This window comes from Conger conger, chromosome 3 (genome assembly GCF_963514075.1).
Source record: "Conger conger chromosome 3, fConCon1.1, whole genome shotgun sequence".
Classification (NCBI taxonomy): domain Eukaryota; kingdom Metazoa; phylum Chordata; class Actinopteri; order Anguilliformes; family Congridae; genus Conger; species Conger conger.
The window spans coordinates 21,375,435-21,391,010 of record NC_083762.1 but is presented as its reverse complement, the minus strand read 5'-3'; the positions used below and the strand labels follow the sequence as shown (position 1 = coordinate 21,391,010).

Sequence of the window (15,576 nt, the reverse complement as noted above, 5' to 3'; positions counted from 1 at the left end):
ATAAACATTGACTGAATCACATCAAATGCACATGAAATGTACATGAAGTGATGAACCGAGACATGGGTCTACATTCTTATCTTACTCGGCCAGATGTTTCTTTGAATAGAATGTATCTATTATGTAACTTTGCTGAAACCAAGCACCAAGATGGTCGCTGCTCTAACCCTCTCATGCCGAGTGCATTCTGAGACAAGCACAGGATGGAGAAGTCTTTCCAGAGGCTTAGAGCTCCTGGATTGTCACATCTTCACTGGATTATACAAAGCGCCGAGCTGGGAGCCTTAGAATAAATATCTGAACAAAAGCAGGGCTGCTTTTGCACAGAAGTGGCACCTCAGGAAATGATTGTGTTTTGTGCTGAGGGTTCAATACTATTTATATTTTTGTTTGCTAAGTTGGAAATCAATGATGGATATGGGGAGGTGGGTGGGGGGTGACATAATCTCTTAATACCTTGCAGTTGTGGATGGGAGGCATCTCCTATTGAATGGTCAACAGTGAGGCATCTGTTTCATGGGTAAAAATATTTTTTTGCCAATTGCTATGGAAACGTTCATTGTCTGGGCCTGATGTGAGGGAAGCGGACAGAGCAGACAGCGGGGGGAAGGATTCTGCCAACGGCCACACACCAGGAAGAGAGTAGGGTAGGGGACACGTCTTACTGTGAGAGGGTGCATGGGCTCGGTCTCCATGGGAACATGTCCGTCTATCACAGAGTGCGGTCTCCTGCGTGTCACCGGTCGTCTCATCACCGGCTCCCCCGGCTCACAGGGGCCAGCCCGCCGCTTCCAGAGCGGAGAGGAGGGCCCATCTTGCCCAGAGAACACAACCCCTTCCTCCAGAACGGGGCACTGCAAGCTCAACTGCGGGGTATAGACGGAGACCGGGCGGCGTTCCCTCCACGTCGGAGAGGTGGCTGCCACCGGGACACCGCCCAGGTCAGCAGGACTGCCCCTCCCTGAACAAAGCCCAGCCGGTACATCCTAGTGTACAGCCAGTAGTTAAGGGAGAAAAGATTACCTGCTGAGATAACTACTGTACACAGGCCCAGAAATGAGACTGACTTTCACTATGTCTATACTGGCACCAGCCACCTGTCACACCTGGGCTTGGTGGTTCAAGCCCCGGTGTAGCCATGATGAAATCTGCACAGCTGTTGGGTCCTTGAGCAAGGCCCTTAACCCAGCATTTCTCCAGGGGGGGTCTATACTGACACTTAGGATAAAAGCTTCAGCTAAATAACAAATTATTTATTCTTTATTTTTACATGACACTGTCTATGTCGAGCTGCGGCCATTTCCTTGGGAAAAAGTCACATTATGCGCAAAATCATATACAGCAATACAGGAGGCAGCCGACATGTTCTGGAATGCAAGGTGACAAGGAACGTTCTGCGGAGACCCAGGTGGCCAGGAAGTGTGAGCCATTCTGACAGAGCGTCTGGGCCAGTTTTCCACATCCATGAGCAGCCACCCCGTTTAATTACAGTGAGATGAGTCGCAGGGGCACCAAGGCGTGAGGACCGAGGGCAAACACCTGGAGAGCAGGACCCGGCACTGAGATAGCGGAGAGCCTGGTTATGCTGAACACAAAACGAGTAGGTGTCCTCACTGGTCCTAAACAACTACGTACACGTTTGTCCATGGGTGAAAAATTGGCAGGGGGGAGGTGTAGGTGAATGTGGGCTAGACGTTCTTTGTTCTGATTTATATGCCTGTACTCTCCAGTAGATGGAGCAAAATTATTTCTGTAAGCATTTAGGATCTCCTCAAATTTAACTCTAATCCTCCTTTTTGGCAGTCAATTTAAATACAAAAAGTCTGTAATTCTCGCTAAGGTAATAACGTTACACTGAATGGTTAATATTTGACAGGGCTGACGAGATGCGAAGATGGTGGAAGAAAAGCAGTGATGAGACAGACCATATCCAGCAATGAATGGCAGAATGTTCTGCAGTAATGGGATGAAGAAGTGATTCCATTAAGAGATGTAATGATGCTGTTCATGTTCTGAAAATGAGGTGTCGTAAAAACGGCCACTCTCCTCACTGCCAAATAAAGACAAATTGGCCGTTAATTGAACAGCAGAATTATTAGATCGATCTGCTGGACATCTTTACGATGTTCCTCAGGCAAATTCCATTTTACTGTATTCCAGCTCTGTACAATTCAGACTGAGCAGGGAACTAATATCTATGGCAGCATTAGCATGGAAGCTGTCTCTAGGGGCTTTTGGGGCAGCTTTTTTTCACAGAAACAGACATTGCCTGACAATAGTTAGTTCCTTATGGAAAAATCTTTATCTCAGAATTTTGCCACCAGGGTTATTGTTATTCTACAGTGCATAAGTCTAAAAGGAACAGATTTTATATTAAATTAGCACATACAGTATTTCTCAATTTAGTTATGCCAGTAAAATAATACCACCAGTAGACCTCCAGTGTCTCACTGATGTGTAGTTTATTTTTAGATTATTTTCTGTTTCACTGTTTTTTGTTTTTTTTTACATTAGAGAAAGGATTGATTCTTGTGTTCATTTACCACATAAATACACATGATTTAAAACATATTCTTAATTGCATTCACAATAAACAGCATGGTGGCCAATATATTTTACTAAAGGCATTGTTATAATGCAAATCACTACCCCACACTCTACCCTAGTTTGGATCCCTGTACCCTGAACCCTGTTCTTGATCATGTGCTCTGTCATTTTAAATGTCATGTATCATACAGTATATGTTGACACAGTATTTATCAGCATTTCACAAGGCAAAGCGAAGATGGAATATGTGTATTAGCTACATAATTGTTTTTTGAGGGGGTATTTGTTTTGCTGAACTGGGTTTTAATCAAATGAATAGAGACAGATAAATATAACCCCTTACCTTTAGTGCAGTCATTAAGCCCTCTGATGCATAGTCTGTATTTGAGCAGGTTTCTGTGCCTCCTGCATCCCTTTGATTCTCTTGATCCTGTCTTGGACCGGCAGAGACCGAGACAGAGATATCTGCAATATTCCTATAATTTCCTGTATCTTCTGCGTCCTCAGTAGTGTTGCAACTTGACCCAGTTTCCATCTCCAAGAGAGCCCTGCTCTCTGGAATCTCACACCTAACATGGTGCTCCACTGGGGACTTAGGCGAGCAAGGTGACCCAGGCGGAGATCCTAAATTTACCGCAAGGTCCATGAGGTGGCCGTTGGAGCCTTGGGAATCTGAGCAAGTCTTCCATGACCTCAAGACCACCTGTGGAGAACCTTGTTCAAGACTGTCAAGAGACAAGGCCTCACCTGAATTTGAGTTCAGGGACATGGCTGTAGCACCCTTGTCCTCGTTCCCTGGGTGTAAAGGCACGTTATGGGCAAAAAGTCCAGACCTCTGAGAACAGGGGGAACCCAATTGGGACCTCTCTCCCTCAGGAGGGGAGAAGGACTGGGCAGAGTTCCTCCACTTCCTGGCTGTCTCAGCCACGCTACTGAAGAACCTGAAGAGGCCTCTGAAATGGCCACCTTTGCTGTCAGCAGCAGGTGCTGCAGGTGGAGGGCTGTGATCTCGGATGCACTCGAAGTCTGCGGAGGCACAATCTGAATCGATTGTCTTGTCCAGGGTGTGAAGCTCTGAGTCAAAACTTTTCCCAGACATGCCAGAGGATCCTTTTCCCATGAGGGAGATTTTTCTCAGGTAGCCCCAGACATCAGCTCCACGCAATCTCCTCCCACCCTGGGGCGTCTTGGGGCAGTCCCTCCAAGGATGCTCATCATGGGCTGATGAGTTGTTGCTGTTTGAGAAGTTGGGGTGTGCTTTCACCTTTGAGTTGGGCGCCCCTTTGCTTCCATTCTGACTGCTGGACATGTCGTGAGGCAGTTGTTGGTTGTTTTCTGAGGGCCTTGTGAGGTCCACATCCTCGAATGAGCAGTCAAATTCCTTTGTTCGGCCAGCATAAGAGTGCCTTTTGCCTTTGCTCCTGAAAGGTCTTCTCCGAGAATGTGTTTGGCCTGGGTATTCCCGGCTGGGAGATTGGATATCAGGGTCATCTTTGAGAGTACTGCCACATTTCACCCCATACAGCTTGAAGGACCTCTCCTTGAAAATAGAGGGGGGCTTCAGCTTCTTGAAGGACCTGACTTTGTCAACAAATGACAGTTGCGGGGAATTTTCCCCAGGGAGGATCATGGAGTGGGGCCGCCTCTCAGACCCAATTGTGGTTTTCCTCCGCGTGAGAATCCTCCAGATCCCAGCTGTTCTGGGCTTTCTGCCAGTTGCCACCCTCTCCCCATCCTCCTGGCTTGGACCGGAGGCTGGGGCGTCCCCCTGCCCAGGGTCCTGGATCTGCACTGCGCCTGTCACATTCTCAACATCCAGGGAAACATTGAACACCCTGTTCACAAATCCATTTGGGTCTTTGTGCTTAGCGATGGGGCTACACGCTTCTTCCATCATCACATCTTGGAGGCGTTGGTCAAAGAAGTGCATACAATTCCATGACTGACATTCGGAGGGCTATCTGCACACAGAGAAAACAGATGGCCTTCAGGATCAGGAAGTAAAACACACAGAGTTCAGCAAAATATATGCTATCTACACCTCCTTGGGGATAGCAAAGAAACTGCTGCTTCCTTTTATTGTATCAGTGCCTTTTCCAATGCATGCAATCATAAAAGTTCACACCCTCAATTGCACAAAAGCAGCATATGTGGTTAAGTAACTGCAATAAAAGAAAAATACCGTACCCACAGTTTAATGATCTAGGTTAAAATCTGGTCAAAATGTCTTTATGGCATAGCCAATACATTTCACTTAGCAGCATTAAATTGTCAGCCAGATATTTTCCCTTTCTTGATTCACTACTTGCCAAGCACCAGTGCTGACATTTTTGCTGTGTACATTGCATGCTTGGCTAATTAATCTGACAACATATGCTGCCAGGTCTTAAATCTTAAGAGTTTGTAGCCTCAAACAAAATGCTTACATTGAGACGAACACCTGACTCCGCATAAACAGAGGCTAGAAATTCTACTAAAACACTAACAGCACAAAAGTCCCGAAATCATCTGTTTATCTAATATATTTCTGTTTTCTGGTAAGTAACAATAACAATAACCCTGAGCTTGTTTTGCATCTGTGTGTGCAGTTTCTACTGCTGCACTGTAGACAGGTCACAGGTTCACACTGCACATACACTGAACAAAAAGACAGTCGCCATTATTTCTCAAGGTCTTGGCCCATTTCTCCACAGCCCTGCTGAGTTCTGCTGTCGGCGGATCCATCAGGGTCCCTGTGTATGTCACGGGCCTGCTTGTGCAGCTGGGTCATGGGTACATGCCTTTGGTCACACAAAGCAGCCTGTGTTTGCAGCGGCTCCATGCTGAATGCACAAAACAGCAGCAGCCGTGTTCCAGCTCAGCTGGCCAGACTGCATGGCAGCTCCTTAGCTCTTGCTTACTGCTATGGACTAACTCAGGAGACATGCTGGGCCCGTGCTAATCATCATGTCATGGACAGCTTGTTACCGCACAGCAACTGTGACACAGGCTTTGTTGGTTCAGATAATGATTGCACAAACCCACACACACACACACACACATGCAAACAGGCACACACAGACACACATACACGCACACAGACAAATACACACACAGGCAGCTGTGAACACATATATACAATACGCAAACAAAATAAAGGACAGTAGTAAATTCATCATGGTAAACATTTGTATAACTTCTGTATCAATTTATGGTAATTTATTGGGACAATTGATCTGGACAATTTGTGTGCCTCATCATATCACCCATAAAACATAATGATAATAATTCACCTCATAATCCCCTTTGAAACTTCTCTCTGTGATAACACTCTGTCAGGATAACCCAAAATCCCATTACTCTTGTCTTCATATGACACCCAGGAATTTCTTTGTTCTCTCATTGATGTCATGCAGTTCTGCTTCCGAGTCAAAGGTTGAAGAGGAGCCACATTCACTGGCTTGAGAAACAAGCTAACAAGCTAACAAGCATCCTTACTAACAGCTAAAGAACACTTTGCATCTCCTCTTTGAACTCAATGCTAGAACCCAATGCTAGGATTAGTTATATCCAACAAAAAGACCCTCTATTAATCCTTCACTCAGTTTAATAAACATGCCAGCTTGCCTACGTACAATTTTGAAATCATACTTCTTTGCTATAACTCTTAAAAAAGTCAAAAGGCATTTCTTCAGAAGTCACTAAGGGGTGGATGATAGCATTCTTTGTATGCCTGTATTTTGTTTCTTGAGTTTTTGACATTTGATATCTGACAACTTGCTTGCTTTACTTTGAAACATTCACAGGTTTACATTTAAAACAAAAAAAATACTACTTCGAAATACTATAGGGATATTATGTTTCCAGACTTAGTACACATCAGCATAATATTTTTGTATACGTATAGTGTATACTCACAATTATAAACAGAAATATACATTTTTATATTATGCCGGTACTTTTGAATCTGAAACAAGGGTGGCCTGGCTGCAGGGGAGAGCTTGAAGCTAAGGCTGGAGCTTTAACTGTAGGCCTCAAGCCAACGTACAACAATCTGAACAGAGGAGAGAAGGTTTCTGTCAAAGGATTTACCCTTGTCTCATTACTCAAGAATGACTCCTCTAGTCGATCTGGCACATTGGGTCTGCCTAAGGCAGCTGGGCATGAAGTGTACTCATCTGACTGCACAGGTCAGCTAATGGATTGCAGTGAACAAAGGAGGACAGCATGTGCCTTTGTGCACTCTCCCAAATCGACAGATGACATTTTAGCGATGAGAAGGGTTCCTGAATACAACTGGCTTTTCCATATTGGGAGTAAAAGAAAAGATTGGGGTTAAAATTGGTTTAGAGGAGATCTAAACCCTCTACTTTAATTTCTTATTCAAACCTTTAATGGACTTGATTTGCTCTTGTGCTCATCTCATCAAAAAACAGTTTTGAGTATAAAACAGTACGTGTACTAGCTTGAGACTTGAGGCACCTACAATCACCTACAACATTGCACGCAAATAATTTTTGTGTTATATCTCTGTGGCACGTCAGGAAGACCATTCACACCAGAATAACTTCTCCTGTATCCAAAATTGTCTCTCTCTCATAACCTACAAGAAGGGCCAACTATTTTTTGCACCCTATTTATAAAATAATATGAGTGAAAAAAATATATAGACCAGACTGGCGAATCTGGGTACTTTGAAGTACTTTGTAGTACATGCCCCTTCTTGGTATAACATGGCGGGAATAGGATATTTTACCTCTTTTGACAACAAAATCCGATGTTTTTTTATTTTATTTTATTTTATTTTGTATTTTGAGCATTTCCATTGTGAGAATCCATTCAATTGAAAGAATAATAAATAATAACTATGCATTTTAAGAGTGTCTTTAGATGCAGTGTCTTTAAAATGCATAGTTATTACTTATTATTCTTTCAGGAGAATAACATGACATATGCTGACTGGACAATCTCAATTTCTGATGCATCAGACTAATACTTTTTTATATCTATGGTCAGCAGCATTTAGCCACTAGGATGTCCACCATGATGTATCTAATAAAATGGCAAAATATAAAGTCCAAAAATGAAAATTAGAGGGAAGCTAAAGAAAAAGATATTGCCGCAGTAAAGCGAATCTGCGGAAACAAACTAAAGAAACAAGGGCAAATTGCCCTCCACAGAGCTAAGAACAGGTCTACTGAGAGAACCCACGAAACGGTGCCAAAATCTCACAGATATGATCAACACTGTAACTTCTGCGGATCTGTGCTCCCCTACACACTAGAAGGAAGACAGAGCATAGTGCTCTGCAGCAATTGGTAATGAGTGCACAGAGCCTAGGAAACAGAGAATATAATATAGAGCTCACACAGCTGAAACTCATCAGGGGTAATTAAGTTCAGAAAATCCAATGCGTGGGAGCCTCCCAGTGGCCCAGAGCAGAACCACACTGGGCCCCCACCTCACACCCGTAGCATTAAAAAAAACACTCCTATGTGAAGTAGAGATTCAGTAAAGACAAGCAGAATAGAGAAATCCAATCTAATCTTGCACAACTCTTGTCAACTTGCTGAGTTTGCAATATAACTAAGATTGTGTCAATTGTTTAAATTAGAAGGCTCACAAAAATACTAGCTCTCAAAAATGCTGATTACAATAAGAAAATGTTTCTTCACTCCTGTGTTAAATGGCTATTAATAAATAACCAAGTGTAAGAAGGCAAATAGAATAACCTCATGGTGTTACGTCACCAAATAACATGATTATAGGAAGTAAACAGTCTATTTAAAGGTCCAGAGACAGCTGAAGTTTGTTAAAGCAGATCGGAAGAGCATTCTGAGGAGATAGTAGCAGTTCAAGAGTCAGGGCGCCTCATGACTTATCAAGTCGGTTTCGTATGTCAATGGGGAATCTGTTCTTCCTGCCCTCTTGTGAAACTTGTAACCAAACATAAAACAAATCATCCTCATGATCATCAAAGCAAGTTGACATTTTTGTCCGTTTTTGGGTGAATATAGTTCAAATATATTTATATAAAGAAATTCTGTTAACAAATGAAAACAGCTTTCATTGAATCCATTCATAAGGGTGCTCATGTACGTCTAAGAGTGAGAGACAGGACAATAGTGCACCTAGGAACAGAACCTGCCAACTTCTTCTAACAAGGCCAGTTCCTTTGACATTTTCAGGAGGTCCCACACAGGTTATGCTACTCCCCTTGGTCCACTGGTTAAATGAAAATTATGCAACAGATCAGACACTGAATATGGCTCTCTTTGGCAAGCTAAAGCAGATACAGTACCAGGAATTCAACAGCAACTCAGCTTTAGATTCAACAAATTGTCAAAAAGTGTGGATGCACAAGCAACACAACTCAATGACAATGTAAGCTTAACTGGTTGACTGCAGAATGAGAAGGAGCAGCAGCTTCACATCAGATTTCGGCATACTTGTCCATGCTCTCCCAAAGTGACAGATTGGGCAGCAGTGATGATCTCAGCTTTCCAAAATTGTGAATTCCAAACAGAAAGAATTGATATGGTATTCTCAACAACATTGGTCACATTAATAAAGATCTCATTGACAATTATATAATCTGAAATGACATCTAAATCATTAAAAATCTTATACATGCTTGGCACTGAGCTGTGAAATTCTTATGCATATTGAGACATGTCATCACTCTAAATTTGGCTGATGGTAGGCCAATTCTTTATTGGAGGTACTAATGGACCTTCTCTGATAACCTTGGCGAAGAATTTTAACGACTATCAAAATATAAAGAGAGCCCACATTCCTCCAATGGACCTATTGTGAATAATAAAGAGTTCCATTAATATTCTGCCCATGGAAACTATACTGCAGAAGAATGTGTGAGAGACATTTAATGGATCATCCTCACAGACACAGGACCGGACCAAGAGCAAAAGAGTCAGCTTGTCAAAGGATACATTATGACAGAAAACCAGTAAAGACCCTATTAGAAGGCTTGTGTTGATATGGACACTTACGGTAGTGATTGTTAATCAATCTTCACTGGAAACATCAAGCTGTTGCAACTTCTGAAGATACAGTCAGCTCCATATCTGCAGACACCGCAACCCTCCAGGACTGGCGTTAAGAAAGATATTTTTATACACAGTGCTGTGAAAAAGTATTTGCACCCTTCCTGATTTGATTTCTTTATCATTGCATATTTTTCACACTGAATGGTTTCATACCATTACACAAAATGTTATACATTGCAACACATTTACAAAATATATATTATTTAATTGACTTAATTAAGTTATCAAACATCTATATCACCCCTGTGAAAAAGTAATTGCCCCCTTAACTTGAATAACTGGGTCACCATTTCCTATTATTTGCTGTGGAGGAAATTTAACCCACTCTTCTGCTTTAATAAAGACAAACTAGTAGGTTTTTGAGTTGGATTTGGTAGGTTGTGCCACAGTATCTCTATTCGTGTAAACACAGAACTTTGACTAGACCACCCCAAAAATATTGATTATTTTAAATCAATAAGATGTAGACTTGCTTTTGTGTTTTGGATTATTATCTTGTTACATAACCCAATTATGCTTCCACCGTCCTACTCTCTCATGAATCCCTTCCCTGCCCAGTCTCTTTATTACTGTTGAGTTCTGAACACTGCAAGTTCTTCTGGGAGGGACTTCCTGGATTAGTTGTAACAGTGGATTGGAGGAAAATTAGTTAGTATTAGTTAGAATTCCCTAACAGGAAATAATGGGTAAATGATTCCAAATGGTTCATCGTATAAGATTTGTTAGCTGCATGAGATACTGAAAATACTGCCACCTCCAATTGATTGGCTCTACATTTTTTAATGAGAAACTATATTGTTATAATCCATTGATAAATGCGTACATCACAGATATTTGAAATTTTAATATTAGGTTACATTCCGCAAGTTTTAAGCTGTGATGTAAGTTCAAAACATTTCAGAGTAGCGGCAGGTTACATCATGATTGGTGTAGGAACTAAGGTGGGAAGCAATGCTAGTGCCCAATTCTCACCATGTGGGTTGTAAGCACTTTGCAGTCTGTATTCTAACCTGAGAACAGCAATTGGGAAACTTATAGAATGGGAGGTACAGTGGTGCTCAGACTAAATAACATCAATTTTCTCTGTCTACCCACACGCCCACTGGTGACAGAAATCTGAAGTTATGGGTTGGTGGGGCATAATTTACACAGAGAGTTTACAACTTTTCATGGTCTCCAACAGAAATTGCCATAATGGTCACAGACTGTAACCTCAAGCAAAACACACAGAATTCAGATACAGCCTCACAGACAGAGGTGGAACCAGAGGGGTGGCTGGGGGGCACTGGCTACCACTGAAATTTGACTGGCCACATTGGGTGCCACCCCATATTTCTATCATGTAAATTTCTATCAAGTAACTGACTGATAACAATGATTATCCATCCCCCAAGCAATAAACAGTTGAGGTTTGTTCAGTGCGCGTTTCAGTCACCCACACATTCCGTCCAGTGGCAATGGATTCAAAGTTTAGAAAGTATGTTTTAAAAAAAAAATCTGTTTTAAAGTTGTAGTTGGAGGGTGTAATCATTCTTATCGGCCAGTTATGTGAAAGAAATTGACATATTTGCGGTACCTTAAACTATTTAGATAAAAGAATGTAGCAAACTTGTACTAACTATAGTCAGACAGTAGTTCATTGAACTTGGGCTTTGCTATCTCACTTGTCAGCTCACGTTAGCTAAAAAGCTACTTGTGGTGTACTTTGCAAAGTGGTGAAATTGTGGAAAGTATTTTCAAGAGGCGATCAATACTACAAGTGGAAATCGAATAGAATATTAACGTTACTAAAAAGTTTCCTGTTATCCACACTCTCTCCACAGACTGCAAGCTAGCATGCTTTCATTCATTTGTATTAAACAGTAAGCTAAATTAATATATCAAAATTGTTCAAGGTTTTTCCAGTTCTTGAGGCACGTTATATCTTAATTGTGGGACCCCCTAAAGTAACCCCTAGGACACCCCATTTATATAATTCTAGAAACGCCACTGCTCATAGAGCCACACAATGAAGCCCATTGGCTACAGCAAATTAAGTACCGATAGTCAGCTCTCGCAGTCTGGATTCCATACAAGACTGTCAAGCCTATCCATACACTGTAATATTGCAATTAATAAAAAGATTATCGATCTGATTTGTTTGTTTACTTATATTTTAGCAGTAAACTAAATAAGGCCCAGAACCTAGGTTGTGTAAAGTAGGAGCTGTCCGCAAACAGAAAAAGAAAAAGTATACAATGTCTCACTCTCTGATTCTCTATTTATCTCTCTCTCTCCTTCTCTCCTGTGATGACACTGTGATGATGATTTACAGCAGTCCCTGTAGCTTCCATAACCTTTGGAATTTGTACACATGAGTACAGGCATGAACTCGTTCAGACTCATGAGCTAAGCAAGCTTTGGGGGAAAAAATTCCCACCCTTGTCATAATGTCCTCTGGGACAATGCAGTCAGCTCAGCTTTTGACAAGAGCAGCCCTCACAGAGGATATCCGCAGCTTGTGTTTTGTCTACAATTACACCATGTGCAAGAAGTGGCTCATGTTTTGCCACTTAGCCAGTGTATCAACACACCCTTATTCACAAGATAGGTATATTTCTGTTCTTCTTTTTCACCTTTCACTGAACCAGACTCATACACCCATTCTCACACATTCAAAAGATCTCCAAATTCCTGAGTTAAAGCTAAAGTATGAAGCAATACCGGTAACCATATCAGTATTAAGCAATACCTGTGGCAAAATCTGTAAATCAGATGACTCCTCCTGAAAACCCACAAATACATTGTCAAAGAACTGAATCATGTGGCAGCAGAGCAATGCATAAAATCATGCAGATACGGGTCAGGGGCTTCAGTTAAATGGCAAATGGCTGGCATTTATATAGTGCCTTTTTCCAAAGTGCTGTACAATTGATGCTTCATTCACCCATTCATACACACACTCACACACACATACACACATATACGCACACACACACACACACACACGCACCAACAGCGATTGGCTGCCATGCAAAGCACCAGCCAGCTTGTCAGGAGCATTTGGCAGTTAGGTGTCTTGCTCGGGACACTTTGACACACCCAGGGTGAGATCTAACCGGCAACCCTCCGACTGCCAGATGACTGCACATACCACCTGAGCCAATGTCACCCTTCTAAGTTAATGTCCACATCAACCATCAGAATGGGTAGAAAATTTGATCTCAGTGATTTTGACCGTGGCATGATTGATGGTGCAAGACGGGCTGGTTTGAGTATTGCTGCTGATCTAGAGTTTGCAGAGAATGGGGTGAAAAACAAAAAACATCCAGTGAGCAGCATTGTGTGGTCGAAAATGTGTTGTTAATGAGAGAGGTCAGAGGAGAAGGGCCAGACTGGTGAAAGATGACAGGAAGGTGACAGTAACGCAAATAACCACGCATGACAACAGTGGTATGCAGGAGAGCATTTCTGAACACACAATGAGTCAAACCTTCAAGTGGTTAGGCTATCGCAGCAGAAGACTTCATAAGTCTAAAAAATATGTCTCCTAAATACATAATAAAGTTGAATATACATAACTGAGTGTATATTCCTTCAATTGGTGCAGGGCACTTCATTTCAGATTGGTTGCAGAGAATGTTTACAGTGGCTCAGTCAGAGAGGGTGGGGAGGCATAATAAGAACAGGATATGAATGACTACAATCTTCAAAAAAAACAAAACACACGCCGCTGAAAACGTCACAGGACACCAAAACCCAGTTCTGCTCCATTGAGGTATGGAAAGTAAATGGTTAAAGATGTTTAAATAAAGTCTGGTCTGGTTTGTTGTCAATTAAATTGACCAAAGCAGCGCTTCTTCAGAGAGCAACACGTATAAACTTAAGCAGAATGCAAACACACGTGTAGTTCCCTTTTCCCAGGACAAAGTTCAAACAGCGCATGTTTGGGGCTGCGTACATACAAACCAAGGGCACTATAGTTCTTAAGAACAGGAACAAAAAACTGGCCACCAAACTCAAAGATAACTCCAAGTTAATGATTCAGCTCCGTTAATTTGTTCTCACTGGTCCACAAAGTTCCTCTTCGTTTTATGACTGTTAACCAATTCTAAGCAAAGTCCAATAAAGACCTCGAGTTACTGTAGAACACACGTGTTTCTGAAGATCATGCGTGCACAAATCTGAACATTCCTGAACAACTCAATTATTTCGTATGCTACCAAATTGGACACAGGAAAAACGTGTAGCGAGAATTTAAAGTAGCAGTCCCTCCCGAATTCCCAACTTTAAAGTAGATGCAATGATTAATGTTGACTGGTTTAACAGAGGACTATTGATCTTAATCAATAGGCTATATTGATTTTGAGGAGGTAAATACGAATAGGTTAATATATCATAATATTCCAGAATGCAGCCTCAACTTATACACAAACATATACATATATAAACAAACTTTTAAATGAAATATAGGCGGATACTCTGTTTTTAAAACAACTAAATTGACATACTATTCTTCATTTGATACATTCATATCCTTCAAATTACATCACTCTTGAAACTACTAACAGGAGAACTTCTAATTAGGCTAGTCTATGGCATCATGTTCTGCTGTCTGTGTTGTTGTTTTTCTTAAATGCTGAAATTCCAAAACATACCCTTTTCGCCCAAAAGTACCACTAAACCTTTTCGTTTGTCATTCAGAAATTTCACACAGCGACCGGTTTGTTTAAAACGCACACAATGTAACACATATTCCAATGTCCAACGATTTTCCGTGTTCCGCGCAACAGTTATTTCAAAGTTAGTCAAAGTACCGATATTCCACCTCACCCGTTTTAGTCTTCATTCGGGTAAACCAGAGTCCCAAGGTTCCCTTTGTATAACCGAGACATTGACTGAAGTCACTTATAATAGTTCCAAATTGTCAAGACTGCTTTACTTTAGCGGCTCGGTAGCCCGGTTACTTCAGTGGACTGAAGAGACCACACTGGGTTATCGTAAAACAGACACGCATGCTCTCATACTCAAGACCCGACCGGTCAGCGCGCAGTTCATAGCCGCATTCTCTGCACCACTCGAATTGAACAAAAGTCCGATGAATTCCCAACAGGTCTCAATTTTAATCCCAATAAGTGTGGAACTACACATTTAAATCTGATCACATATTTCTCGGGTGCTTGGCAATATCTATCGCAGCAAGCATAGATGATCGAATTCAATCTAAATAAGCATCGCTACTGACACAATAAAAAGGAACACAACCATGGAGCACACATAATTTATCGTTTACTTTTATGAAAACTCCAGTACAAAACTAGGACTGACAAAACATGTAATTTACCTTTTAAGCTACATGATTCAATTATATATATATATATATATATATATATATATATATATATATATATATATATATATATATATATATATATATCATTTGAAAGGCCACTGGGGTCTCTGCACGCCCAAATTTCAAAAATCATATTATTGTCTGGTTTGTTAGACTTCCTTCCTGGAGATCTCTCAAAATGAACCTAATTGCATGGGAGGAGAATTCTTCCGTTTTATCTAAACTGGCTGTTTGATGCACAAAATGTCTACAAAAAAAAATCAACTTAAATAACTGACAGACAAAAACAACAGCAAAACGAATGTGAAACATAGCATTGAACGATTGTGATATAAAAATATACAATAGAAACGTTTCCTATCTGTTTTGAGGCTATTGTCATCATAGAAACAGTGTTTCCCCTTTGTACACAAAAAAAGGAACTCTCATACCAGTGGGTTGAACGTTTGACAAAGGAGAGGAGCAGTACATTCAGTATGTACATCGTATGCAAAAATCTGGGCACAGAAGCAAACCTGAACTGTAAATTAACCTTTAAACATTGAGAATTTTTTTAAAAGCAAGATTGCTCTTTATTTTCATTTTTAGTGTTAAATGATAAAAAAGGAAAAGTTTGGGAACCCTTTTGGATTATTCTGTGTTACCTTTTAA

The 15,576-nt window shown here is 41.2% G+C and overlaps 2 protein-coding genes across 3 annotated transcripts in view; both read right to left on the bottom strand.

Annotated features, from left to right (window-relative positions):
• The window catches only part of LOC133123400 (rho guanine nucleotide exchange factor 9), an 86,548-nt gene extending 85,592 nt beyond the window's left edge, over positions 1–956 (bottom strand). Inside the window, exon 1 of one of the 2 annotated variants that reach the window (XM_061233856.1) lies at positions 666–956. In XM_061233856.1, coding sequence (XP_061089840.1) covers positions 666–752 — 87 coding nt within the window. In that variant the 5' untranslated portion in view covers positions 753–956. The remainder of the gene's footprint in view (positions 1–665) is intronic. The other variant, XM_061233857.1, reaches the window with a different exon arrangement.
• Positions 863–14,535, bottom strand: LOC133123436 (uncharacterized). Its single transcript, XM_061233900.1, has 5 exons — positions 14,406–14,535; positions 9,537–9,636; positions 2,891–4,508; positions 1,513–1,559; positions 863–986 (listed from the first exon to the last, which is right to left on the bottom strand). The coding sequence occupies exons 3-5, from the start codon at positions 4,475–4,477 to the stop codon at positions 863–865; spliced, it is 1,758 nt and encodes a 585-aa protein (XP_061089884.1). The 5' UTR covers positions 4,478–4,508; positions 9,537–9,636; positions 14,406–14,535.
• Positions 14,536–15,576: the final 1,041 nt, after the last annotated feature.

Excerpts from the sequence above, each read along its gene's own strand:
- LOC133123436 (XM_061233900.1), bottom strand. The coding sequence starts at position 4,477 with ATGCACTTCTTTGACCAACGCCTCCAAGATGTGATGATGGAAGAAGCG. Across the intron at positions 1,560-2,890 it reads GCTTAATGACTGCACTAAAG|TGCCGGGTCCTGCTCTCCAG; the intron begins GTAAGGGGTTAT and ends CCGCTATCTCAG. Across the intron at positions 987-1,512 it reads CCCTCGGTCCTCACGCCTTG|GATGTACCGGCTGGGCTTTG; the intron begins GTGCCCCTGCGA and ends GCTGTACACTAG.